At 34.0% G+C, this 27,535-nt stretch overlaps 1 protein-coding gene across 1 annotated transcript; it reads left to right on the top strand.

The window, feature by feature from the left end:
* Positions 1 to 18,079: 18,079 nt before the first annotated feature.
* On the top strand, positions 18,080 to 24,646 carry LOC127809408 (uncharacterized). Its single transcript, XM_052348170.1, has 4 exons — positions 18,080 to 18,091; positions 20,148 to 20,634; positions 22,270 to 22,358; positions 24,500 to 24,646. Exons 1-4 carry the CDS (start codon positions 18,080 to 18,082, stop codon positions 24,539 to 24,541), a joined length of 630 nt encoding a protein of 209 aa, XP_052204130.1. The 3' UTR covers positions 24,542 to 24,646.
* The last annotated feature ends 2,889 nt before the right edge of the window (positions 24,647 to 27,535 follow it).

The following is a 27,535-nucleotide window of genomic DNA, read 5'->3' as shown; positions in this document are numbered from 1 at the left end:
ACCATAAATCAAGTACGTATTTTTAGGCCATGGTGCCCGTATGACTTATGTGGGCCCAAGGGCCATATATATGTGTGCATTTATGAATGTTTACATTTTAATATGATATGGTGAGGCATGGTGTGGTTGTGTTTAATATAAATAAGTAAATCCATCGCTTGCTTCGATTCTATGAACTTTTGTTCATTTTTTTTAAATTATACTTGTTGAACCTTGCGGCTCATACTTGTTTTTACATCATTCCAAGTAAAGGGAAAGCAAAGGTCGAAGGTGAGTTTAGTGGAGCTTGATCCTCGTTGGGTAGATTTGTGTACAGAGCAATCTCGACCGAAAAGATAAAGGGGGTATTTCGAGTGTAGGGGCAAAATTGTTGTATTTTTTTTTTTTTTGTATGTTGAAGATCATTGAACCTTTTAGGAATTATGGATGAATAAACCCCTAATAATTGTATTAGATGAACTTATGGTGTATAATATTTATTTTATTTTCACCGTGAAAAAAAAATGAGAGAAATTTTCGGGTCATTACACCCCATTTCTTGGATGTGTGCCATACCATTTCAAACCTATCATAATTCCTATGTCTGCATGATAAATATATGAACTAAATAAGATAAAATACAAATACTAACCAATTAAAATACAAATATTAAGCTTTTATTTAAAATTATTATAATATATTTAATAAATAACTACTTAAAACTAATTTTTACAAATAAATTGTATATTTATTTTATTTATTATATATAATTAATATTTCATTGAAAAAAATGACATAATATTTTTTTAGTTCTAGTTTACACATTTTCTAATTATTTCTCATTTAAATCATCAATAATATATATACAATACGTAATAATATATATAGATATACAACTATATAAATGTAAAATAAACAATAATATACATACAATAAATATAAATAATAAAAAATTAAAATTATCAAAAAGTAAATAACAAAGATATTAATCAAGTAACAGTGAATTATTATAAATTAATAGTTAAAATTAACATCTAAAAATGATATGTTGTGGTCATTTTATTTGTTTAACATATTGGTTAAAACAAAACAATCTATAACTAATATGGATATTTTTCATCTAAGAAATATTCAAAGATGCATTTAAAAGTTAAAATAACAAAATACTAAAAATATAATGCACAGAGAAAAAAAAATACCTTATAAATTTTGGTGATACTCGTATCTTCTAAATGAAGACTGGACTATAATAAAAAAATTGGACATAACTTTGAGAGTGAGACAAGGAGTGCAGAAGGGGGAAGGGGAGGGGAAACAGAGAGTGCAGAATGGGGGAAGGGGAGGGGATTTATATATGGGGCGCGGGCCCAAAAGGGGCGGGAATTCAAAGGGGCACGGACAGGAAGGGGGGAAATTCAGAGGAGGGAAGGGGAAAATTTAAAAATGGATGCAGGCAGGGAAGAGGGGAATTCAAATGGGGGAGGGGGAAAAATTAAGGGGGTCAAGCAAGTAGGGCAACGACGAGCAATTGCTCGTCGCTAACTTGCTATTTTTTTAAAAATTTTCAAAAATTTTAAAAACAATATTTCAAATATTTTTTAAAAAATCATAAAATATAAATAATATATATATAAATAATATTTTATTCTCAATAATAAACATAAAATAATATATATAAATAATAAACAAAACCTTAAATTTGGAGTATCATACTTTCATGCAATTCACAAAGTTCAACAAATAATCGATATTTCACGATCAATGATATAATACTCTTTGTAGTAACGGTCCTTATACATCGTATTAACAATCGAAATACGATTTAATATGAGTTTCTTTATTTGTCTTATATTCGAATGCAAACACAATATTTCGTCGATAATTCAAACGATATTAATTTTTATTTTAATGTTTATTAATTTTATTTAGTTACTAATTCAAATGGAAGTTTAATAAATTATTATATTAGTGACGAAAAATTCCTTCCCTATTTTGATTTTAATTTGTAAATTCATCTTTTATTAATTTTGCAACTTAGCGATGGAATATTCTATCACTAATTTTGAATTTAATTTGAATTTTTATAAATTTTACATTTAATTATGAAAATTTCTTTATCAAGTCAAATTTTAAATTTAATTTAAATATTTTATGAATTTCATATTTTAAGAAGGAATAATTAGATTGTTAAACCTTATAATATATTTTCTAATTTTTTTTAATTTTAGCAACGAAATTTTGTCTCTAAATAATTTTAAATTAAGTTTTAATTTTATTTTCTTTTGGCGACGAAATTATTCCGTAGCTAAAAAATTTTAATTTTAATTTTAATTTTTTTCCATTTAGCAATGAAAATCTTTCGTGCTAAAAACTTTTAAATTAAGTTTTAATTTTAATTTCTTTTAGCGATGGAATTATTCTATCACTAAAAGATTTTAATTTTAATTTAATTTTTTCTCATTTAACGATGAAATTATTTCGTCGCTGAATAAAAAAATTTAATAAAAATATCAAACTAAAAATTATATTTTAAAATTAAAATCACGAAAATTATTTAGTGACGGGCATATCCATCGCTAAATTTAAAAAATATTAAAAATTATTTAGCGATAGGTCTTTTTGTAATTAAAAAAATATTAAAAAATTTAGCGACGAAATAAACTATCGCTAATCCACCCCAAAAATTTAGAAATGGCTATTCCGTCGCTGACATGTCCCCAATTAGGGACAAAAAAAATTTGTCACTAAATTTCGTTGCTAAAAAGTATTTTTCTATTAGTGTATCTATGAGTATGATGAGATGTGTAATATATGATCATGTATGAGCATATGTTTATTTTGTATGAATTTTTATTCTTTGAAACTGTGATTAATGCGCGCGATGAATAATGTCCGCAAGGTATACCTATAAGCTCGATAAACGAAAATCTAACGCAAGTGAGCTTCGGCTCATATTAGATGATTGTTATGCCGAAAGCTTAGTAGACATAAGTCTAATGTGAGGAAGGAATTTGATCCATAATTTAAGATTTAATATTTTTGTTTGCAAGTATATGACCATAAAGTCATGCACATATTTTTAAGCCTTGGATGCCGATATGACTTACGTGGGCCCTAAGAACCATATGTGTGCATTTATGCATATATATAATTTTATATGATGTTATGAAGCTTAATGTGTTGTTTAATGTAAATAAGTAATTTCATCGCTTGCTTCATTCTTATTGATTTCGTCCATTTTTAAATTATACTTATTGAGACTTGCAGTTCATACTTGCTTTTATATCATTCTAGGTAAGGGGAAAGCAAAGGTCGAGGGTGAGGCTAGTGAAGCTTGATCCTTGTGGGGTAGACTTGTGTACAGAGCAATTCGAACAAAAAAGGTATTTGGGAGTATTTCGGGTGTAAGGGCAAAATTGTCACATTTTGTTATATTGAACTTAATTTAACCTTTTGGGGATTATGAATGAATAAACCCCTAATGTTTGTATTAAATAAACTTATGATTTTAATATTTATTTTGCTTTCGCTGTTAAAAAAAAATTGAAAATTTATTTATTTGAGTCTTTATCTACACCAAACTTTTTGGGATTTTTTCTCAGATTCCTTTAATAGCGGGATCTCCGAGAGAGGGTCTTCACATCCGAGCATTAATTGTTCTGACGATTTTCATGATGAGAAAGGGCGTGAGACAACGAAAGGCTTGCGATGGAAGCTAATTTGGTGAGAAATTGAGATGAAAGGGTTTTATAGAAGGCTGGTAACTCACGACTGCTCTCTTCTTCTTGTTGTTGATCTTCTTCTCATTACTGCTCTCTTCTTCTTCTCCTTCAGCTGTGGCCATCTCTTGTTCTTACTCCAAGGATTGACTGGTGTAGCTTGCTCTCCTTCTTCTCCTATTTAAAGCTTTGGGTCAAGGTGCAATCGAAAAGGAACCACGGTAGAGCTTTGGGTCACCTTTATCAAGAGGGTCATAGCACAATGTAACATCTCTGACTTTGCAAATAATTAATTTATGGGTTTTAAGGAGAAATGGGTTGTTGGGTGTGTACATTAATTTCTAAAAGTTATGGGGTTAAAGTAGAAATTCCTAAAATAGGATGAGAATTGATTTAAATTTGATGGAAGACGGTATTTAAGTCAAGGAGGCAGCTAGAGCAGTGGTTGTAAATGCGTGTGTGCAGGTGGGGGGCAGGGGATCGATTCACGGCAGGCTCCACAAAAGAAGCTGGAACTTTTTCCCAGCTGCACAGGCGCCAAACAACGTCGTTTCAGGGCGGACACGCGCATGCCATGCCGCGCCATACAGGCCCCATGGCCCTCTGCTGCTCCAGCCACCTGCTCCCTCTTTTCTTACTGCCACATGGCAGCTTCTGGCATAGCTTTAGCCCCCAAGGATTCACCCCCAGCCATGAACAAATGCAATTAAGTTAAAGGTGAGACAATGGGCTTAACCCACTGTAAAATCAAGTAGAGAGTGGCCAAGCCTATAAATAGGCAAGCGCGGCTATGGGATTAAAGGCATAAGAGAGGACAAGCTGCAGGAGAAGAAGCTATGAGTTTGGGAAGCTTTCGGTCCTGAAAGGTAAGACTTTGGTTAATTAAATAAATAGATAATTTAGTTAATTTAGTAAGCTGATTTGTAGACGCCCCTAGCTAGGGACCCACAACAAGATGACATAAAAGCCAAAACCCATTAAAACATTACTCACCCTCATTAATAATAGAAGCCACACTCATACATTCTTACTCATATACAACATAATGGTGCCCACATGCTCACAAAAACAAAAGTAACTCAATATTACACACCACATCAGAGCTCATAAATCCACCATATCCCCTCGGGGTACAACCTGAAACATAAACAGGCATGACTTAATTTTTACACACCCCAAAATACCCCCAAGGACCTTTGGTTGAGACAGTTCTGTACACACTACTACCTCGTGGATCCCAATTCACTTGGCTCGCCCTCTACTTTAGCCTTACCTTTACCTGGAATGATGCAAGCAAACATGAGCCACAAGGCCCGACAAGTATAACTAGAAGAAAATGAGCATAAGAGTCATAGGTATTAAGAAGCAAAAGAGACATGAATGCTATTTAAGGTACTTTTACATGATAAAATAATGATACATGCATCCATGCTCATATGTAGTACTTTTTAGAACTATAAACATGGGACCGAAGTCCGAAACTTTGGGACCGAAGTCCAATTTTGAGCTCAACATTTTCTCTGAATATATCCTGCAGACTTGTCCGCTGCGCACATCATGAGGCCTTTATATATATATTTTAAAAAAAAAAAAAACCATTTTCATGTACATTGTAACATCTTGCATCGAGCAATAGGAATGACCGGAACAACTTACCCTGATGGGCTTACACAAACTTCCCAGGGGGGTCACCCATCCTTGGATTTTCCCAAGTCAAGCACGCTTAACCCTGGAGTTCTTTGCCTGCATTCAGCTCAAAAGGTATTCAGCTGGTACTGTTTCCTTCCTTACTTATCCTCAATATATACTATCCTCCTCTGAGCTCCCGGGGTATTATTACATTCTCCCCTTCTTGAGCACATGACATCCTCGTCATGCGACCTTACAACTGGTCTCAAACCTTCTCCCCTTTGGAGGCTGCCATCCTAGAAGCCCGTTAGGAGCCGCTCCTTAATCAGGCATCGCGCCCCGACGCCACTCCCCACCCTCATTGGACTGCCTTCTCAAAGGGTCGGCTCTAATACTACCTGTAACACCCCGTCTCGCCAGGCGTGTCACTATAAGGGTATTCTCAGGATTTCTTTTTTTTTTTTTCTTCAAGTTCAACACGCGCGGTGTATCAAGAACAATCTTCACATGCAGTTACAAACCCCACGAACCCCAGCCTTACCCGTTTAACTATCAAGATCAATAATCTTAAACTAAACGAGACTTAATACAACGCAGCAGATACGTTAATATCAAACACTATAGTTCTTACATTGCGTTTCCTTAGCAAAATACGCCATACAGATCAAATGATAACATTGCTAATATACAACTGTTCATTTACAACCTGAGATACGTATTAAAGCCTCCAAATGTTACAACGACTATCACATAAACACCATTGGCTCTCCGGCCTCGTCCTTGACCTCGCAGCTGTCCCTAACTGGAACGTTGAATGTTCCAGAGGCATAACCCAGGTTAGATGATGAAACATCTAAGTGAAGGCATGAAGCAGTTTATATAATGCATGAAAGACACATGAGCATGGCATACTAAACGACAACATGCATGACACGTCAAACTTGAGAAATTTCCCTGACATACTTAATCCCCGGGTGCCCTACCGTGTCACTCGGTTACCAGTCCCGGATGCCCTACCGTGTCACCCGATCACCAGTACTGGCCCCGAGTGCCCTACCGTGTCACCCGATCACCAGGACTAACCGTGTCCCATTCCCAAGAAGACCCTGTCCCACCCCGTATGAACCCAACAATGCAATGAAACTTGTCCCCAAACGATATGAAAATTCACACGCCATGCACCAACATTTTAAAGTAAATAAGTTAATGTAATGCAGCGAAATGTCAACACAGTGTTCATAAGTAAAAGCCTGGTAAAACAATCTAAGTCTAGGAGGGCGAAACCGCTCGCTAGAACTTACCACAAGCATTTAAAAACACTTCCAAGACAAGGTAAAGCTAGAATCAAACCACTCACCTCGAACATATTCGGATTGCCTCGATCCTCGTGTACTAACTCGATTTGTGTGCCAAACCACAAACCTTTGAATTTATGCTCAACCTCGAGCCACAATATTCCCTAAACACCATATTCAATTAAGGAAACATTAAAATCTATTTTCCTCAATTTTCTCTATTTTCTCTCAATTTTCACCTTAATAATTCCAAAATAATTATCTCCTCAAATATTTTCTAAAATATTTCAACATGATAAATCCTAAAATAAATAATTAAAAATATTGGAATTGGAAATACCGATTTTGACCTGTCACGCGCCCTCACGCGCTCAGCGCGTGGGTGCGGTTGGCATGTGGCGCGTGCAGCCCACGCGCCACCATCTTCTCCGATTTTCCAGCCGCCGGCGACGTCTCCGATTCCAGATCCGAGGGTACCCCCTGAAAGCCCTCTCAAAGTCGATCCTAATGGTGCCATTTTCAGGCCAAAAGGACGCCGAAAAAGCCCTTTAACGGGTAGTTGCAGGTGGCCAGTGGCAGTCCGCCACCCCTCTTTCGGCCGAGTTTAAATCGGCCTTAAAACTCACCCAAAATTCTCGCAAATGATCCCATTCTCTTCTCCTTGACACAAGGATGAAAACCCCTTTATTCACTCTCACAAAATCATTCAAAATCACGGCCGATCTTGATGCCAAAAACCAAAACCCTCGGCCTCATTTTATACCCGAAAATCGACCTTCTTCCGGCCAATCACCAGCCATAACTTGGTCCCCAAGCCTCTTAGCATCGGTCACTACCTCTCCCAGGTCGCCCTTGGCCGTCCCATCACCGGATTTGGCCTCCACGTGCGGCGATTTGCAGCGGCCGAAATCCTTCTTGCGTTCACACTGTGCAATTTTTGCTAAATTGCACTTTAGCCCCCCGTTTTCTTCAAATGCCATTTTTGCCTTTTCCATAATACCCCTGATAAGTCCAACTATACCACTAAGACCCTCAAGATTAGTACTTCTCATTTGATCCTCGAAACTCCCAAAAAAATTACCGTTTTGACCTTCCTCTAGTAAATTTAGAAAATTGCACTTAGGCCCGGCTGATCAATTTGACCTCAAATCCATTCGTTTCAACCTGAAATCACTTAAGGGTTGTTTTATACATAAAATATAGGTCCTTAGCATGCTCCATTGACCTTCCAGACGTCTCATACGTTGATTTGGTTTTCTCAGCCTGGTCATCAGCTGTACCGAAAACTGTTTCCGATCTCACTTCTTTTATCACTAAAAATCATAATTCAATTCACTTGTCGATACTATACTATTTTCTTTGGCTATCTAGGGTCCGGGCTACTCCCTCCGACTGATTCGGTTGTCTAAAGCTGCGATAGTGTACCCTTATAGCCTTATTTTTCCAAAAATTCCATTTATGCCCTTCGTTAAATATTATTTATGACCTCAAATCATTCCCGGGTATTACACCACCTGTAACATCCTGCATTGAGCAATAGAAATGACCGAAATAACTTACCCTGATAGGCCTACACAAACTTCCCAGGAGGTCACCCATCCTTGGATTTCCCCAGGTCAAGCACGCTTAACACTGGAGTTCTTTGCCTGCATTCAGTCCAAAAGGTATTCAGCTGGTGTTGTTTTCTTCCTTACTTATCCTCGATATATATTATTCTCCTCTAGGCTTCCGGGGTATTACATACATGCTTCATGTATTATCATAACATGCATATTCATAATAACTTCTCATATATAACTGACATGCAATTAACAAAGCAATATGCACAGTAAAACAACATTCATGCAAGACAACATCAAACCCTTGTATGTCCACAATAAAGCATCATTCTCAAGGAAAGATAGGGTGATACAAAACCCTATTTGAGACTTAAGAGGTATAAATGAGGACCATGAGATAATTTACTAATAAAAGGGGAAATAACTCATAAAATAGGAAAATAACTTATAATTTAGAAAATTAAAAGGTAGGATCGTGCAATAGCAAAAAATAGAGAATAAAACTTGTAATTTAAACATAACTTGAGCAAATATGGGCTAAACTTGTAAAATAGGAGATGAACTTGCAAGCATGAACTTGAGAAAATGGAGAAACTGAACTTGCATATTAATAAGAAAACTGAAATCTTGCCTCTTAATTGAAACAAAGAGGAAGAAGAACTTGCCTTTAAATGACCGATTCTCGTCCTTATCAAACTCTTGCTGAAAAATAATGAGATCATGACTTTAAAATAACTAGACTTAACCACATAAAATTTATAATAAAACATATCATACTTCTAATAATTTACCTACTAAATAACTAGTTTAAGTAGATTTTTTTTTTACCTCAAGCTGCCCATAACTCAATAGCGTAAAGTTAATACTCTCAAAATTTTCAAATTAATTAAATAGATCTATGGCAGCAATTCTACTGAAATCTTCCAATGAATTTCCACTAGATTATTTTACTGAGTTAAGTCGTTAGTTTAGCTAATACACTACCTTCACTAATTCCCAACACTATTTATCAAATCAATTCGCTAATTGATTAACTTCACAACTTAATTAATGATAAACTAATATTAACCATACCTTATTGCAAAAACTCCTCCTCAAGTTCATGACCACTGCTTCACCTCCTCCTACAATTGCACACCCTTACTCCCTATTTATACTTCCAATTTGATACCCTCAATTCAATGCAACTCCACTGAATTATTCTCTGCACCATTCATCATTTAATTCTATGCAAAGCCCCTCAATTTATTCCCTACAATGCTCCTTGTTAGAGAGCATCATCATTAGATTTATTCCCTTAAATTCCAAGAATTTTGCATTAAAATTAGAGAACTAAGGGAGTGTAGCGGACAAAGGCAAGGGGGCAACCCAGCAGCTGCCACCTGGCATGGCCATGCGGCCGCGCACATAGCATGCGCGCGGCATGGCTGCCCGCGCATGGGTGCATGCGGCCTCGAAACGACGCCATTTGGCACCTTGCTGGGAGCAAAAATCCCAGCCTTTTTCTTATCTTCCCCTCCCTAGCGCGACTCGAACCCGCACCCTTTGCTCAGAAGCCCTCATGCGCAACCGCTGGGCTGGCTGCCACCCTTGATTAATATATCACCAAATTAATTCTTAAGCTAATTTTCTCCCCTCTAAGTTCCATTATTTCACTTACGCCCCAATTGTCCCAAAGCCTACTAATTTAATTCACTTCATTACTTCCACAATGGCTTCCAATTAATTTAATTTATTGCCTTAATTCCTCATTTCCTCAAAACGTCAAAAATACTATCTTCCCTAAATCTCCAAATATTCAATAATAATCTCAAATACCATAAATAATTAATTTTCTCTGAAGTTTTCAAATAATAACCTCAAATAATTATAAATACATTATTTTAATTCCAACAACATACCAAATTTAATATAAACTTCACATAACTCAATAAATCACCCTAAAACCCATGAATTAAATATTTTTCTTAAATCCTCGAATATTCAATAATCACTTTAGATACCGAAATTAAAAATTGCTAATTATCTAAATTTTCGGGATGTTACATGATTAGTGCAATAGTTAAATTAACTTAGTTAACTTGTTAATAATATAGTGGTTCGAATTAGTTATTTTAAATTAATTAGTTAGCTAAATTAAATTAGTAGATAATATTTGGGAGTTAAATTAATTTCATCCGTATAGCAAGAAGGAGGAGCATCTCATTGGACAACCGGCTTAGACATTAACTGAAAGGTATACCCAAAACCCCCTATGGCATGGTTTTATTTATGGATGCATATGGATGATTTATATCGAGTCTTGCAAGGATTTTTTCAGTCCATTGGTTTATGTTTTACGTTTCCATTGTACTGTTTTTCTGGGATGAAAAATGATTTTTGTGCAAAACCCTTGCATTGGTCCACCATTTGTTGGTGTTTTTGGCATGCTTTCAAGGCCCACTTTCATTCATCCCCGAGGAAGAAGTTGCTCCACTTTTGAACAACTTCAGGGCTCGTTCTCCCTAAGGCGCTGGCATGATTAAAGAGTTATTAACCTCATCATCAAATTCCAGCCTTAAAAGGGCAAAGATAAGAGGCATGTCTCCTAGTGCTTCCCACATTATATAACTGGTTCTCAAGTGGCTAGTCTTGAGAACTTTCAAGAAGGACAGTGGAAATGTATGCTTTTTCCCCAAGGGTCAGCATAATAGTTAAAGAAAAGCCATGAAAGGCCTATAATAGTCGGAGAAAAACCTCGTGAAAGCTCCCTAGTGACTCCTAAGAGGATAGCCATATTGAGGTGAAATTTTCATGTAGGTGGCCTAGGTGGATTGTCTAAAGGTTGATGACATTTTATTCATTTCTCACATATTGCGCCAAATTGTTGTTTCCTAATTACAAAAATTAAATTTATTTATCTTGGAAACAAGTAGGGTAGACTCCTTAAGAGAATCTGGGTAGTCACTAGTTGTCAACAAAAACTGCGTCCAACTTGAGAACTGAGGCTTCGAGGTCCCAGAAGGTCTTGGAAGCCTTCGAGACTGTCAGACCCTGAGGGGTTTTTGGGGAACAATTTTCAAAGTAAGGTCCTCGGGGACTTCTGGGTATTTGCAACACAAAGATCATCAAAAGGCACGTGGGGATCTTCCTCATACGGGCCCTCTGATGCCTAAGTGAGACACTGATGTCCAAAAAATAAAGTGTTGATACGAGCATGAATGAATGTATGTATGTATGTAGCATGTCCAGCGTAGGACTTTAGGGAGTAGACTCCCAATGGGGTTCTGAGAGGTCTTAGGTCTTCAGGTCTAAAGAGAGAGAGTCTGGAGAAAAATGTCCAAAGGGATCGGTGCTAAAAGGTTTGTTTGCCATGAAGCAAACAGGTATATATAGACACTTAGTAAGGTTCATAGACGAAAGTTTTTAAACTCTTCAGAATGATGCATCGAGGGAGGCCGGAGGGCCTGGAGGGTCTTCAGGGGGTAAAAGTGCCCCGATGAGTTTTGTTCGAGTAGGTCCAAAGGCTCTTTGGAGCCACCAGATGAACTAGGCCTAGAAGATTCTTGGAGGTCATCGGGCTTATGCAATGCCAAGGCTTGACCATCCCGAAGACTTTTTTGGGGCTCCGGGGACATATGTTTGGGAGATTCTCCGAGGATATGCAAAACACTTAGAAATTTTTTAGATTCTCTGAGGTTATTCATTTATTGAAGTTAGTTTAAAGTAGGGTTGAAAATATAGTAACCGATGCCTTCTTTGGCTTCTCCATACTGTCTTTGATAGTTTGAAGGCTTTCCTAAAGGATAAGTGGTTTGAGTTGAGGAGAAGTAGTTTGTTTTTTTATCTTTCCATGGGCAAATGCGGTTGAACTTGGAAGCAATGGATCTCCAATGTCATGTTCCTATTTTTGAATATTTAGTGCAATCGAGCTCTAGGTCAAATTTTGGTATGGTATCAACCTCTCCTTGGTATTTTTCTTTGTCTACGTGTGATGATTTCGTGATGCATCTTGGTATTGATTATATCATGGGGGCTTTGATTTTAGTATCTCATTCTCTGTCTAGTTCAGGTTTTCTTGAGGTTATTTGCGTTAAGAAGGGTTGTTGTATTGCTGCTTCTAGTGGCCTTGCTTTTATGCATTAATATAATATATAATCTATCCTTCTTTCGAAAAAATAAAGAAGAAGATGTTATTCTCTCTTGTTGTTATTTTTATTACAACTATCATGAGTGTTTTCCACAAACCACTTTCTTAGCTATTTTGGAACTTTTGACCTTATCTCTGGTTTTTCCGGTTCATCTACCCCTTACTTTTTCTTTTTGACATATATGTATTTTCTCCATTTATTTTTGATATGAGGTGAATTGACTATGTCGTAACTTTAACCTGCTTAATAATACTTAATGATCTGTCATTTGACTTTGGAGGTAATTGAGTGGGTTTATGACTACTAACAAGGTTCACAAATGTATGACTGAATTCATTACAAAGAAGTAATGGTTTGGCGCAAACAAAATTATATCAGAATATTCTGTTGTTGAAGAAGATGATTTACTTGAATCTGGAAACAAGCACACTGGAGAGTTGTTCTAAGTTCCTACTCTAATATTACTTATGTTGTATTTGTTCTCGTTAACTATATCAGCTTAGTTAGAATGTATCTTCCACTTCTTGGCCTTGGTAATGATCATGTTTGCTGATATTGCAAGTGGATTGTGTAGGCGACAATTGCTAGATTCTTGGATGTTTTTTGCCCCCTGCTTGAGTCAGAATTCAGTTTTTGCTGGTTCTCTTGACAGACTTACTTCAGGAAGAAAAATCTAGTTGTTGGTTATTCTTATTTTTGAGTATTAAAAGATTGGATTTTTGTTAAGCAATTGCTCTTTCATTTCAAGCCATGTATACTTGATTATTATCTCATCCCAAGAAGTTGGTCATCTTTTTTCCCTTTGTAGCTCAATTTCCACAGCACTTCAGGCATGGTTTCTTTCTTTTGCTTGTGAAAGGGTTGTTATTCGGTTGAGAAAGCACTTGTACAATCATGTCATCCACCAAGTTAGTTCAAGTCTTTCTATCAAGTTTAATAATATATGCTGACATAGTACATCCCATTGTTGGTGAAGAATCATTTTTCTTGTCCCTTCCGCATGCTTTCAAACTTAATAGCATTGAAATAGTTTCTATGTAATGGTTTTTCACAGTGGCTGATGGTTGCAGGAAATAACATTTTTTTGATGTTACACGCACAAGGGAACTGCTAAGTAAGTTAGTAGAGCAAAGAGCTGTAGTTGGGTTAAACCAACAACTAATCCTTAAGTGGTTGGTTTGAATTTGGTAGGTCGGATCCTTATGTTTTTTCTTCGTTTTCTTCAATGGAATTGATTTAATTGTAGATGGGTCAACCCAACAGCTAACCTTATATTGTTGGTTCGAATCTGGCAGGTCAAATCCTTTGCTTTTTCTTAGTTTTCTTCAATGAAATTTTGGCTAACCTTCTGCTTAACTTGAGCTCAAGAACAAAGCCAGGTCATTTGCATTGCGTTGATTCTTATCAGAACGAAACAATACTATCCGCATTCATGCTTAACGGTAATGCTAATTTACATCTAGTTTTCCTTTGTACAATTCGCTGATTCAAAATTGTTTACTATGTGCCAATTTTCTCTTCTTGCGTTGCATTTTCATTGTAAAAAGCATAAGAAATAGGTCCTACAGGCTCGCAATGTGTTCATTCAATTCCGCTTAACTGGAATTCTCATTTTTGGAATGGTATAGTTGTTGAAGCTGCATAATTTGTTTGAGTTATGTTTTCTCTTATATTCACATGCGAAGTCGATTCAATCCTTTCATGCTAGTGTTAGTTAGGTTTGGCCATTGATGGGAAGAAATCTTGACTTTGGGAATTTTTCAGCCCACGGCTGTGTGATTGTAGTTGACTTGCATGAGGAATACTCTTGAGGCTGCCATATGCTTGCAAGTATTTATAGAAGCTAGAATTTAATGTTTTTTCTAGCATTATGAGAAGTTTGTTCGTGATCTTTACCATTCAATGTTCTTGGGTCACTAAAAATAATTGTATCTAAGAGCATAGTTACCTATTTTCTCCTGATTATTGCAGTCCTAACTTGGTTCTATTTTTGGTTCTGTTTAATTTTTGACATAATGCTATTTTCTTTCTTTTAAGTGAAAGATTTAGAGATTTCACCATATGGCTTGTATTAGTGTAGCCTGGAATGTGATAGACAACTAACTTTTTTTTGGTTGCAGTGCCCCTCTCTTAAGTTTCCTTGACTTATAACTCTCCTCATTGATCATATATACATCTAATAGAGTTTTTTAGGTATTTGGGTAAATATTTAGTTGAGTTGAGTAGACATTCATAATGTTGTTCTCGTATGCTCTTTCATTCCCTGAATGTGTAGAATTTGATGCATCAAAGTAGTGAGTTATCTGCGAATACTACATTGTGAAAGAGCTTTAAATCGCTTTTGGAGTTCTTGAAAACTATTTTTTTATAAAATCAAAATGATTGAAAAAAATTGACAGTTTTTTCCAACTTCATGCCACAAACACGAAAATGAAAACAAAAATAAAATTTGTAAAAAAGAATACTAGATACCAATATTACATTCTAAAAGGCATGTAATTGTTATTGTACTAAAAAAAATACTAGATGCTATTATATCCTCAAACATTCTTCGTTTACTGTATTGGCTTTGATGCTTATTTCAGGCTTTGATTAGTAATTAGTTTTTTTGTTGAAGGTCATGTTGTTTTTGATGGCATGCATAAAAATACTTTAGTTTTATTATTTGACATAGCAACAGTAAGCAACTTTGTGGGAAAACTATTTTTACATGAATCTTTTGGTCAAGTTTGTTGTTCCCTAAATAAGTTGCTATCACGACCTAGGGTTTGGATGGGAAATTGAAAGAATAGGAGGGAGAATTAGACAAAAATGGAAGGAGAAATCGAAAAAAATGAGGAGTTTAGAGGAAATAGAGAGGGAAACAAAAGTCAATCATTATTTATCAATGCCTTTTTCTCTCCTACTTTAGCCTATTTATAGGCTGTTTAACTGAAAGGTACAACAAGTAAAGCAATAGAGTACAACACTTAACAAATATATGTAATCTACTATTACTGATATGCTTGTGGGGTCATGACAATTCTCCCCTCTTTTAGAGAGTTATTTTCCCAAGAACTTGCAGCTTCTGGCCTTTCTCTTCATCGAATCCCTATCTTCGCTATATGATTTATCCTTTTTTCGTTCTCCTTTTAGGTCTCTTTCTCTTCACATTTATTTCCTTCTCTTTTCTTTTCCCTACAAATGTAAAATGTATCCCTCAAAGGTCTTCATATAGCAATTATGCCAGTAAATTATAACAATAAGCAGTTCGGCTACAACCTCTTCCACCTTCTTCCAAACCTTATGGTAGTTTCTTTGTTTAATCCGCTTAAATTGTTCATTCTTTTCAAAAACCAACACCAGGAACTGTTTGATACCTACTTTAACCCAAGCCAAGGACTCCTTAGTTGGAATGAAAGGTAAATGAACAATATCCTTAGGAAACCATTCCTCCCAACAAAAGTTCTAGCGAAAGAATGTCTTTCCACAGCCTTCAACTTTTTCCTTTGGTATAAGTCCATGATGAATGCTTGTCCACAACCTTCAACTTCTTCCTTCCCCATTGCTTGTTCTATTGTGGCAGGACATACCATTTTCGAGGGAGACAACAACACATTGTTTAGACCATTAACAAATTTCAATACAAAACACTACAAAAAAATCAACATTTAGCGGTGGTCTACCGCTAAGTAATTTAACGACGGCTAAGTCAGCCCTTGTGTGCCACGTGGCGATACTGGAAATTAAATCCTAGCGTGCTCTCCCCAAGTTTCGAACCCAATACTCCTTGTGCACGCGCGCGCGCACGCGAACCGCCTGATCTGCGAAGAACCCCTTAACATATAAGCACATATATATATTATATACTAATCTAACAACTAATTTTCAGAATTATATTTTATATTTTTTAATATATATTAAAAACATTTATTAATTGATTATTTTTTAAAAGAATAATAGAATAAATTAAAAATAAATTAATTGAGTTAAATTAAATAAATTAATTGATTAAAAATAAAAAAGAAGATTTTATATATTTTTTAAAAATTATTAAAATTTTATATATTAAAATTTTGTTAAATTTATTTTTATTTTTTTAAATTATATTTTTAATGAATTTTGCTATTAATTTAAATGCAATTTTAAATTTATTTTTAAGATTTTATATTTATTTAATTTTTAATTATTTTCTTAAGCAAAATTTAATTTTTTTAATGAAAATAATGAATTTTAATATTTCAGATTCTTATTTAATTTTAATTTTTAATTATTTTTTTAATTTAGCGACAGTTTTTCAAAAATCGCCGCTAAATTTAATTTTTTTTGAATTTTCGTAAATATTAATTTAATTTTAATTTTAAATGATTATTTTTTTGAATTTAGCGGCGATTTCTAAAAAATCACCGCGAAACAAAATTTAATTTTTTTATTTAATCATTTTTTAAATTTAGCGATGGTTTTTTGAAAATCGCCGCAAAAAAACATGTTTTACTGAATTTTGCGGTGGTTTTATGAAACCGCCGTAAAAATCATATTTTGCGACTATTTCAAAACCGTCGCAAAATACCATGTTTTACGACGATTTTTAGAACCGCGCGCAAAAAGTCAATTTTTTTGTAGTAACACGACTAATTAAAGGTTGGGTGGAAAGTGAGCATCCGTGACCTCAATTCCTCAAGCCTGACCGGATAATCCATTACAGATCTTTTTTGGTTTAGGTTATCAAGCTCTTCATTGCAACTCTCATCTCTAACTTGATTTAGGGAAGTAGAATATTCCTTAGAAATTACAAGGTTATCCTTCCTAACAATAATTTCTTCTTGTTGAGGTTTGATAGTGGAATGTTGATTACATGGATGAGAAGAGTATAGATCTTTAAATATCTCAAGTATTGGTTTACTTTCTTGAATAATCAGATCAAAATAGTCATTCGAAAGAAAATGAGCAGGAAGTCTAACCTGTAAAGCATTAAATGTTCTCAACGACTCTTGAAAAACCTAATCAATTCAAAGCACGGAATAAACTTATAAATACTAGCCCAATGATGCATTAAAGAAGGTTATCAAGCAATACAGAGTTTCAAGTGTTCTCATCCTTTATTCAAGTACTCAATCTTTCAATTTTTCTCTTAAAAAAGGCTATACATATCATTTTAACATCCTGTAGCCTTTCTATAAATCTTAGAAAGACATTATAACTGAGAGGTTTAACTCTTAACTCTTCTCAATTGTAATCTTTGTGTATTTCCTAATGGTTTTGTTAGAGGGCCTACTTGTTTACAAGTAGGAGATTGTAATTTCCTAGTCAGTTACTAGAGAACCTACTTGATTTCAAGCAGAAGATTTTAGTAGATTTGAAAAATCTCTAATGAGTTGTCGGGGGAGTGGACATAGGTGGGTTGTTGAACCACAATAAATCTTTGTGTCTATTTCATTCTTTGCTTTCAATGTTTCAAGCTTTACAAATCTTGATCCATACTCGATGTTTTGTTGCACTAAAACCAATTTTCAAGCAAAAAGTTCGTAAAAACTCAATTTACTTTTAAACACCTAATTCAACCCTCCCCCTCTTGGGTGTGTGGTGACATAAGTATTCCAATCCAACATTGATATCCAACACTAAGGTGAGTATTCACGACTTTTCTAGTATGGAAATCAAGTTCAGTGCCACAAGATTCATTGATTCCACCACCAACCATGTTATCATGCCTCGCCATTCGTGGTAATGTATGAATGCCATTATAAGTGGTATATTCACACATAGGCTTCATGTGCTAATACGAACACATGCATATTGATGTACGCATAATGTCCATACGCTAGACACACATCCATATACTTAGCTTATTTAATTGTACTCTTATATATCTACTGTTGAGTTTAATTTTAAGGATATTTTGATAATGAGAAATTAAATAAAAAACTTTAATGGACTTCGATGACTTTTCTCCATTAGGATGTTTTGATGATGGGAATATATAATTAATCTTAATGTGTTATTCTAAGATTTCGTGGACTAAGAGAAGTATCCATAAGTGTACTTAAAATGCACTTGAACATGTTTGAATAGCATCCTAAGTGTTCACACGTGTCAATCGAGTAACACATAGAATAAGATTAAATTAAAGCATTACTCTAGGAGACAATATAACGTTAATTGAGTAATTGTATATGAGTGTACTTTTTTCATGTTAAAATTTTTAACATATGTAAAATAATGATAAAGGAAAAAATGTAACTAGAATTGTAAAATTAGCGAAGAATTTTTATTATTTCTCAAATTTTAAGAATGTCTCTATTTCTTTATCAAATCACAAGGGCGTTGACTCTAATTTATTATTTCTAAATGTAATTATTTGTTATTTTTATTATTAAAATATATCTATATATTTGACTTAAATTTTAAAATATTTTACAATATTTGTAACTATCTTTGAAAATGAAAATTTATATAAAAAAATCTTTTTTTATAAATAAAATATTATCTTTTAAAAAATAAAGATAATAAATATATCTTAGAAAATAAATCTTATTTTTTGTTAAAAGACAAAGATAAATGGATTTATTTTGAAGATGAAAATATGTCTTTTGTAATTAAAAAAATATTTATTCTATTAGGGTTGAATTATGGTTGGATTACTTTTGTAGAAATAAGGTAATATTTGCATAGAAATTGAATTTTAATAAGAAAAACAATTTTCTAAATTTTGCAATGTTATTGACTTAAAGCAATTGTAATAAATTTTGATAAAAATAAAAGATGATTGTAAAATTAAAATTAAAAAACAACTAATCAAAATAATTATTTATTTAATAATTAACCTAAAACCACATAACTGTGAGAATGCGTGTCATTAAGATTTAAGAATGTGAGGGAGGCTAGCTTGCAAAATATTTATTGCCTACTGTAATGAATGCTTTATATTTTATAATAATAATAAAAAAATTAATAACAATTTATATTAAAAAAAATAATAATAGATTAACAGATTATCCACGAGTAATGCTATGCTCATATAAAAATTAAACATCTCGCATGGATATACATACAATTAATAATAGATTTATTTATATGAGAAAAAAATTATAGTATTTTCATGAAATTTAATAATTTAAAATAATTTTACCCAAAAAATTAATAACAGTTTGCTCATATATAAAAAATAATTAATAATAATTTTCTTTAAAATTAATAATAAATATAATTAATTTATAACTCTTTTTCTATTTCATTTCAATTATTATTAGTTGACTCTTACCTAAATTTAATCCATCCAATCCTATTCAATCCAATCACTCTTAAACTGATTTATCGTCGATGGGAAAATCCATGATTAAGAATGCACTCTTTAAGATTTAAAAAAAAAATTAATAACAATAACAAATATTGATCCGGTGAGTCACTGTCAGGCGCATGCTTAGCAATTAGATTGGAGTTGAATTAGGTTAGATTACTTTTGATTTTATTAAATAAATATATAATATTAAAATTATGATATAATTACGTATATATATTTCTTCTATATTATTATATATACAAACAATACATTTTTATATATTTACTTAAAAAATAAAAAATTAACTATGTTAATAATCATGAAAAAAAGTAATTTTAAATAATATATCGTGATATTTTTTTTTAAATTAGCATCAAGAAAATAAGAAAATATTTTTTATTTTTAAATTTGAGGATTTAAGTAAGGGCAACGGGCAAATTCACAGAGAAGAAAGGAGCGTCAAAGCAAATTAGGAAACTCAATCCCTACACTTCTCCTGTTCTTCTTCTTTTCCTCTCTCTCTCTCTCTCTCTGTGATCACTGTATATTGCTGCATCGACATCAATGTTGAATGGAAGAAACGATCCTCCTTGGCATATTGGAACCAGCATTTGTTGTTCTTCATCTTCCTCGTCGGTAAATCCCTCAGAAAATTCATCATCTTGGAAACCCTAGAAATTTTATACTCCATTAGACTCATTGTAATAGCAGTAAGCGTAAGAAGTACGAGTAAGAGATATCTCGACCAATGGCGTGATGATGGAGGCACCAAGCAAGAGATATCAGGAGCTTTAACAATCGGTACCCCCCTCTCTCCCCCTGATCACTCTCTTGTGTCTCAATCCCAAAACGAAGAAACTCTCATCCTTTCTTCTTCTTCTTCCCCTGTTTTTCTCATCTTCCTCGACAAGGAAACTCAATCCCTACACTTCTCCTCTTCTTCTTCTTCTTTTCCTCTCTCTCTGATCTTTGTATATTGCTGCATCGACATCAATGTTGAATGGAAGAAACGATCCTCCTTGGCATATTGGAACCAGCATTTGTTGTTCTTCATCTTCCTCGTCGGTAAATCCCTCACATCTTGGAAACCCTAGAAATTCTTATACTCTATTAGACTCATTGTAATAGCAGTAAGCGTAAGAAGTACAAGTAAGAGATATCTCGACCAATGGCGTGATGATGGAGGCACCAAGCAAGAGATATCAGGAGCTTTAACAATCGGTACCCCCCTCTCTCCCCCTGATCACTCTCTTGTGTCTCAATCCCAAAAGGAAGAAACTCTCATCCTTTCTTCTTCTTCTTCCCCTGTTTTTCTCATCTTCCTCGACAAGGAAACTCAATCCCTACACTTCTCCGCTTCTTCTTCTTTTCCTCTCTCTCTCTCTCTCTCTGATCAATGTATATTGCTGCATCGACATCAATGTTGATTGGAAGAAACGATCCTCCTTGGCATATTGGAACCAGCATTTGTTGTTCTTCGTCTTCCTCGTCGGTAAATCCCTCAGAAAATTCATCATCTTGGAAACCCTAGAAATTCTTATACTCTATTAGACTCATTGTAATAGCAGTAAGCGTAAGATGTACGAGTAAGAGATATCTCGACCAATGGCGTGATGATGGAGGCACCAAGCAAGATATATCAGGAGCTTTAACAATCGGTACCCCCCTCTATCCCCCTGATCACTCTGTTGTGTCTCAATCCCAAAACAAAGAAACTCTCATCCTTTCTTCTTCTTCTTCCCCTGTTTTTCTCATCTTCGTCGACAAATCCATCACAAAACCCTATAAATCCCTACTCTTTGTCAAACTCATTTTTACAGCGGGGTACCTATGAGGATTGAATAATCTAATAACTATCCAGAATGATAAGATGAGGATAAACAACAATTACAATGCTTAATCTCACTAGGAAATGGTGATAGAGGGATGGATGGGGTTGGACTTCTAGAATGATATTGGACTTTTTAATTTGAACTTTTTTTTTTCTTTTTCATGCCTAATATCTGGAGATTAAATTTTGCTTCATTCAACAATGATGTCAGGAAGCTTTAAATCTTTAACTTGTGAAGTTCGTATATTGTCACTAACGGACTGTAGCTACTATAAGGTGATGCAACTGTTTATAAGGTTGTTTCTGGAATTTAGTCGTATCTTATTTTGTTTTATGGTGCTTTTGAACATCTTTTTTTCCCTCTCTTTTTACTTAAAAATTGACAAGAATTCCAGGTAGTTGGTTAAGACCAGAGCTGTCACTAACGGACTCAACAATTGTGAGTTCAATCCTACTTGGGAAACCCTGGCCAAATTTGCGGTTGCCTTAAAAATATTGCTTTTTGCAGCATTTGTGCTCTTTTGATATGGTCCTTAACAATTCTATGATGTGTTTCAACTTGTATATAGAATATTGTATTTAGTTGATAGGTGGCAGATTGATTGCACGTGAACAGGTGTTTGTCTGGGCAAACAGATCAAATTGTTAGCATTTTTACTTAAACAACAATTATGCAGGTAATATTTTAAGGTCCATTTTTGAGAACATTTGTTAGGCCTTCTCTAGTCTCCTTATCCTTACTGCTGATAGGCTGGTGATGTTTTCAACAACTTTTTTATGTAATACATGGTTCTATTTTTTGTGAATTGTCAACTTTCTTTTTTCTTTCTTAGATTTTACCTCTTATTTCTTTGAAACTATTGGAACAGCTCTGAAGTCCAATGCCAGTGGTTGCTGTGTGTTGTTCCTGTTTCAGTTTCTCCCACATTTGTTGATGAGTAATAGGAAAAAAAACAAGGTATGTTCCATCAATTCCTTACACTATTTGTGACTACTTTATTTATCTAGTTTCATTGTGTGTTCAATATTTTTTCTGGTTTCTTCTTACTGGCAGCTTAAGGATTTTGTCAATTCCTTAAAATATTTGTGACTACTTTATTTATCTACTTTCATTGTTTGATACATTAATCAAATTAATAAGGATTCAAATGTAATAAAGATTTAAACATGTTTTTAGATGAGATGTTCTCTAGTAAAAAAAGTAAGATATAAAAACCTCTAATTACACTTTTAAATCACTAAGGGTCTCCTTAGAAATAATCCAACTACAAAGAATCGGAATATAACTTATGCAATAATAAATTATAAAATAAAATTAATTATGCTTCTAAACAAAATATAGGCAAAACACAAAAGCAAAATAAGTAAAAAAATAGTCCTACCTGAAGAAGCCAAAAACATTTTAGCAAAAGGTAATTTTGATATAAATTCTAACTCTTATCTTTCTTTTGTATGGTAAAAAGTTAAATTTTATTGTGTATAAAAGGTTTTCTTTTTTTTATGCTGTCCAAACACATCATTTTGAATATGACATTTTAACTCCGATTATCAGTGCCTAACAAATCTGATTAGATATTAGGAAAAATACTAATTTAAAAATTTATTTGACATCAGGAAATATAATAATTTATTTATAAAATTTTAAAATATAATAATTAATTTGATTCATGAGTTAAAATATAGTGGCTAACTTAGTATTGTTATCAAACATCATTTTTTGTAATAGCTAAATGTGACCGATCTCAAAAAATGCTAGCTTATTTTATTATTTTTTAAAATGCAATGAGTAATTTAATGCTTTACCTTAATTATATTTATAAATTAAGTATAAGAAAAATAATAGTATCCAAAAAAAAAAAAAAATTATATACCCTCCCTTTTTATAACAGAAAAGAAAAGATCCACCATAACCAAACATAGCTTAGGCATCCAAGGATACCATGTGAATAATGATTTTTCAAGTTGTTTTATAATGCTTTTACTACTTATTATTGAAATTTAAGGAGGAAAAAGCATAGCTAATATCAAAATTAAGTGGGAGTGGCAGGATGGTAATATGGGGGAAGATTTGATAAATGAGGGTGGCAGAATGGTAATATGGGGGAATGCATTTGATTTTTTGTAGTCGTTTTCTTTAGGGTTTTTAAAGAGAGAGAGAGAGGAGAATTGAAATGTCGATAGGAGGGTTCGGTCAGCCACCGTCGCTGACGCAGAGGAAGAAGTGGGATGAATTTCTTGCTAAAGTTTGTAAGTTTGCTAAGTTTGACTTCTCTATTGGGTATGGAGGTAGAGTATTAGAATTTCATCTTAAGAGTTCGTATTAGAATTGGCTTGTAATCTGATCCCACATGTCTTGGTTTCGATTGAATGTGCATGGCCCTGGTCAAGTTCAAGTTTCCCCGATGTTCTTAATATAGAATTGAAGCAATTCTTTAAGGCACCTTCATGCACAAAGATGAGAGCAGGTTTCCTAGGCTCACCGTGAGCTTTGTACTAGTGATTTCACAACAATCAACCTCTGATTTAATGTGAACTATGTTCTTAATGTCTAGTCTTATGCATGCTCCTACATTGAATTTATGATGAAGCCAATCTCTCTTTTTATTTATGCTCCAGTTTGACTGGTTCTTCAATTTATTAGAACCCTGATCAGTAAAATTTAGTTTCTGTGTAGGATGATATCTTGGATGGGTGTCTAATTCTAAAAGTATGTTAAAATTTTCCAATGGAGATTGATTAGTATATTAGTCACATATCCGAGTATAGACAGAATAAATGGAAAAAATTTAGGAAAATAAATAAATAATTGAATTAGGAAGTAAATAATTTATGTTGCAAATTTACGAGTAGTTCAAAAGTGTTCCACTGTTTTTTATGGTTTTTTGGTTTTGAAACTTGAATTCTAGAACTTAGCACTGCCGGAATGGGAGAGCATAAACTTTTCCTTTTTGTTTCTTTTTGTATATGAAAGGACCTTTTGGTTGGCTTTTTTACTTAGTAGTAGTTTCTTTTTGGTGTTTTAGTTTCGTGTTCTCTTTTGCCCCCTGGTTATACTGAGATTCTGAATTTATATTGACGTGTTTTGACATCTGGTTTCAGTTACATGGAGGTGAAGAATTAGAAATTACAGGAACAATTTAATGTTGAAGCTTCGAGTTCTTCTAATTCTGGTTCAACTTGTGGGAAGCCTATTTTTCAAGGGGTTTCTATTTTTGTTGATGGATTTACTATGCCATCTAGTCAGGTCTCGATGAACTTGGCAATCTTCATTAAATGCATAGAGGTGTTGGCAAAAAATTTAAAAATTCTCTTTTATGTGGAATCTTAACAGGAGCTGCGAGGTTATATGCTAAAGCATGGAGGACACTTTGAGAACTATTTTTCATGGCATCATGTTACTCATATCATTTGTAGTAACCTTCTAGAGAGTAAAATCAAGAACCTGAGGTGCACATTACATGGTCTTAGACATTGAAAACTGATAATTTAGCATCTCGTGAACTTCTATAATTTTTATTGTTGGTAATCCAGGTCCTTTAGTGGTGGATTACCAGTAGCGAAACCTTCATGGTTGATGGATTCTATTGCTGCAAATAAACTGTTAAGCTGTATGTTTTAATCTTTGCTTGACTTTTTTATTTCCTGAGCAGTTTTGAATTGACATCCCTTTTTCTAATTGCCACACTTAATTCTATGTAAGTTGAGAAAAGAAAAGAAGGTTGATCTTCGAATGTTAGGGAGGGAAGTCATTTTGATTAGTTCTCTATTAGTTCCATGTACTGTATTTTCAACTGTAGTGTGTCTGTTATATGGATCAACCTTGAAGCATGATCTAAGTGTATTGAAATGGTGAAGAATGAGTAGCAGTGGTTACATGTATTGAGAAATTTTAGGAAGATAGATAGGCTAGCATGTTTCAAGACTATGTTTCTTATTGTCTTAATTGCTCTTTCAAAAATTTCTGTATTTTGGTACAAGAGCCATGTTATAAACTTTGCAGTTTATGATGCAATATAGGACTTGATATAATTCATGTTTCATTGTGTTGTTTGCATGGGTTCCTTACTAACTGGACCAGATTGATAGTGAAGCTCATAACCAACCAAAGATTTCTGCTTTTTTTTTTTTTTTTTGCTTTGGAAACAGCCTAGTCTTCAATAATTCTGAAACTTGTGTGACAGGTCAAATAAAACCTAAATTGGAGGATCTATTCTGAATTTAACTATTGCTCGGGAATTTATTATTCAAGCAGAGAGGGATGAGATCGTAAGAGCAGCATTTGGGATGCAATTTGTGAGTTGGCTTCCAGAATTTAAGAGTAGCATTATTGCTCAGGTGATCTTCTGCTTCTTTGATTTCTACTCCTGATCGCATTTTTGGGTATTCATTTATTGAAGTTAGTTTAAGGTGGGGTTGGAAAAACAGTAACCCATATCTTCTTCGAGTTCTCCATGCTGTCTTTGATAGTTTGAAGGCTGTCCTAAAGGATGAGTGGTTTGAGTTGAGGAGAAGCAGTTTGTTTTTTTATCTTTCCATGGGCAAATGCGGTTGAACTTGGAAGCAATGGGTCTCCAATGTCATGTTCCTGTTTTTGAATATTTAGTGCAATCGAGCTCCAGGTCAAATTTTGGTTTGGGATCAACCTCTCCTTGGTATTTTTCTTTGTCTACGTGTGATGATTTCTTGATGCATCTTGGTATCGATTATATCATGAGGGCTTTGATTTTAGTATCTCATTCTCTGTCTAGTTCAGGTTTTCTTGAGGTTGTTCGTGTTAGGAAGGGTTGTTGTATCGCTGCTTCTAGTGGCCTTGCTTTTATGCATTAATATAATATATAATCTATCCTTCTTCCAAAAAAAAAAAAAAAAGATGTTATTCTCTCTTGCCGCTGTTTTTATTACAACTATCATGAATGTTTTCCACAAACCACTTTCTTAGCTATTTTGGAACTTTTGTCCTTATCTTTGGTTTTCTGGTCACCTACCCCCACTTTTTCTTTTTGAAATATATGTATTTTCTCCATTTATTGTTGATATGAGGTGAATTGACCATATTGCTTAATAATACTTAATGATCTGTCATCTGACTTTGGAGGTAATTGAGTGGGTTTATGACTACTGACAAGGTTCACAATTGTATGTCTGAATTCATTACAAAGAAGTAATGGTTTGGTGCCAACCAGATTATATCAGAATATTCTGCTGTTGAAGGAGATGATTTACTTGAATCTGGAAACAAGCACACTGGAGAGTTGTTCTAATTTCCTACTCTGATATTACTTATGTTGCATTAGTTCTCGTTAACTATATCAGCTTAGTTAGAATGTATCTTCCACTTCTTGGCCTTGGTAATGATCATGTTGCTGATATTGTATGTGGATTGTGTAGGTGATAACTGCTAGATTCTTGGATTTTTTTTAGCCCCCTGCTTGAGTCAGAATTCAGTTTTTTTTGCTGGTTCTCTTGACAGACTTATTTCAGGAAGAAAAATCTGGTTGTTGGTTATTCTTACTTTTGAGTATTAAAAGATTGGATTTTTGTTAAGCAATTGTTCTTTCATTTCAAGCCATGTATATTTGATTATTATCTCATCCCAAGAAGTTGGCCATCTTTTTTCCCTTTGTAGCTGAATTTCCACAGCACTTCAGGCATGGTTGTTTTCTTCTGCTTGTGAAAGGGTTGTTATTCAGTTGAGAAAGCACTTGTACAATCATGTCATCCACCAAGTTAGTTAAAGTCTTGCTTGCAAGTTTAATAATCTATGCTGACATAGTGAATCCCATTGTTGGTGGAGAATCATTTTTCTTGTCACTTTCGCATGCTTTCGAACTTAATAGCATTGAGATTGTTTTTGTGTAAAGATTTTTCACAGTGGCTGATGGTTGGCAGAAAATAGCATTTTTTTGATGTTACACACACAAGGGAACTGCTAAGTAAGTTGGTAGAGCAAAGAAGTGTAGTTGGGTTAAACCAACAGCTAATCCTTAAGTTGTTGGTTCGAATTCGGTAGGTCGGATCCTTTTTCTTTTTCTTCGTTTTCTTCAATGGAATTGATTTAACTGTAGTTGGGTCAACTCAACAACTAACCTTATATCATTGGTTCGAATGCGGCAGGTCAGATCCTTTGCTTTTTCT

Source organism: Diospyros lotus, chromosome 9 (genome assembly GCF_014633365.1).
Source record: "Diospyros lotus cultivar Yz01 chromosome 9, ASM1463336v1, whole genome shotgun sequence".
NCBI classification, from domain to species: domain Eukaryota; kingdom Viridiplantae; phylum Streptophyta; class Magnoliopsida; order Ericales; family Ebenaceae; genus Diospyros; species Diospyros lotus.
Note: the sequence above shows the minus strand (reverse complement) of the source record. Positions and strands in the feature narration are given on the sequence as shown.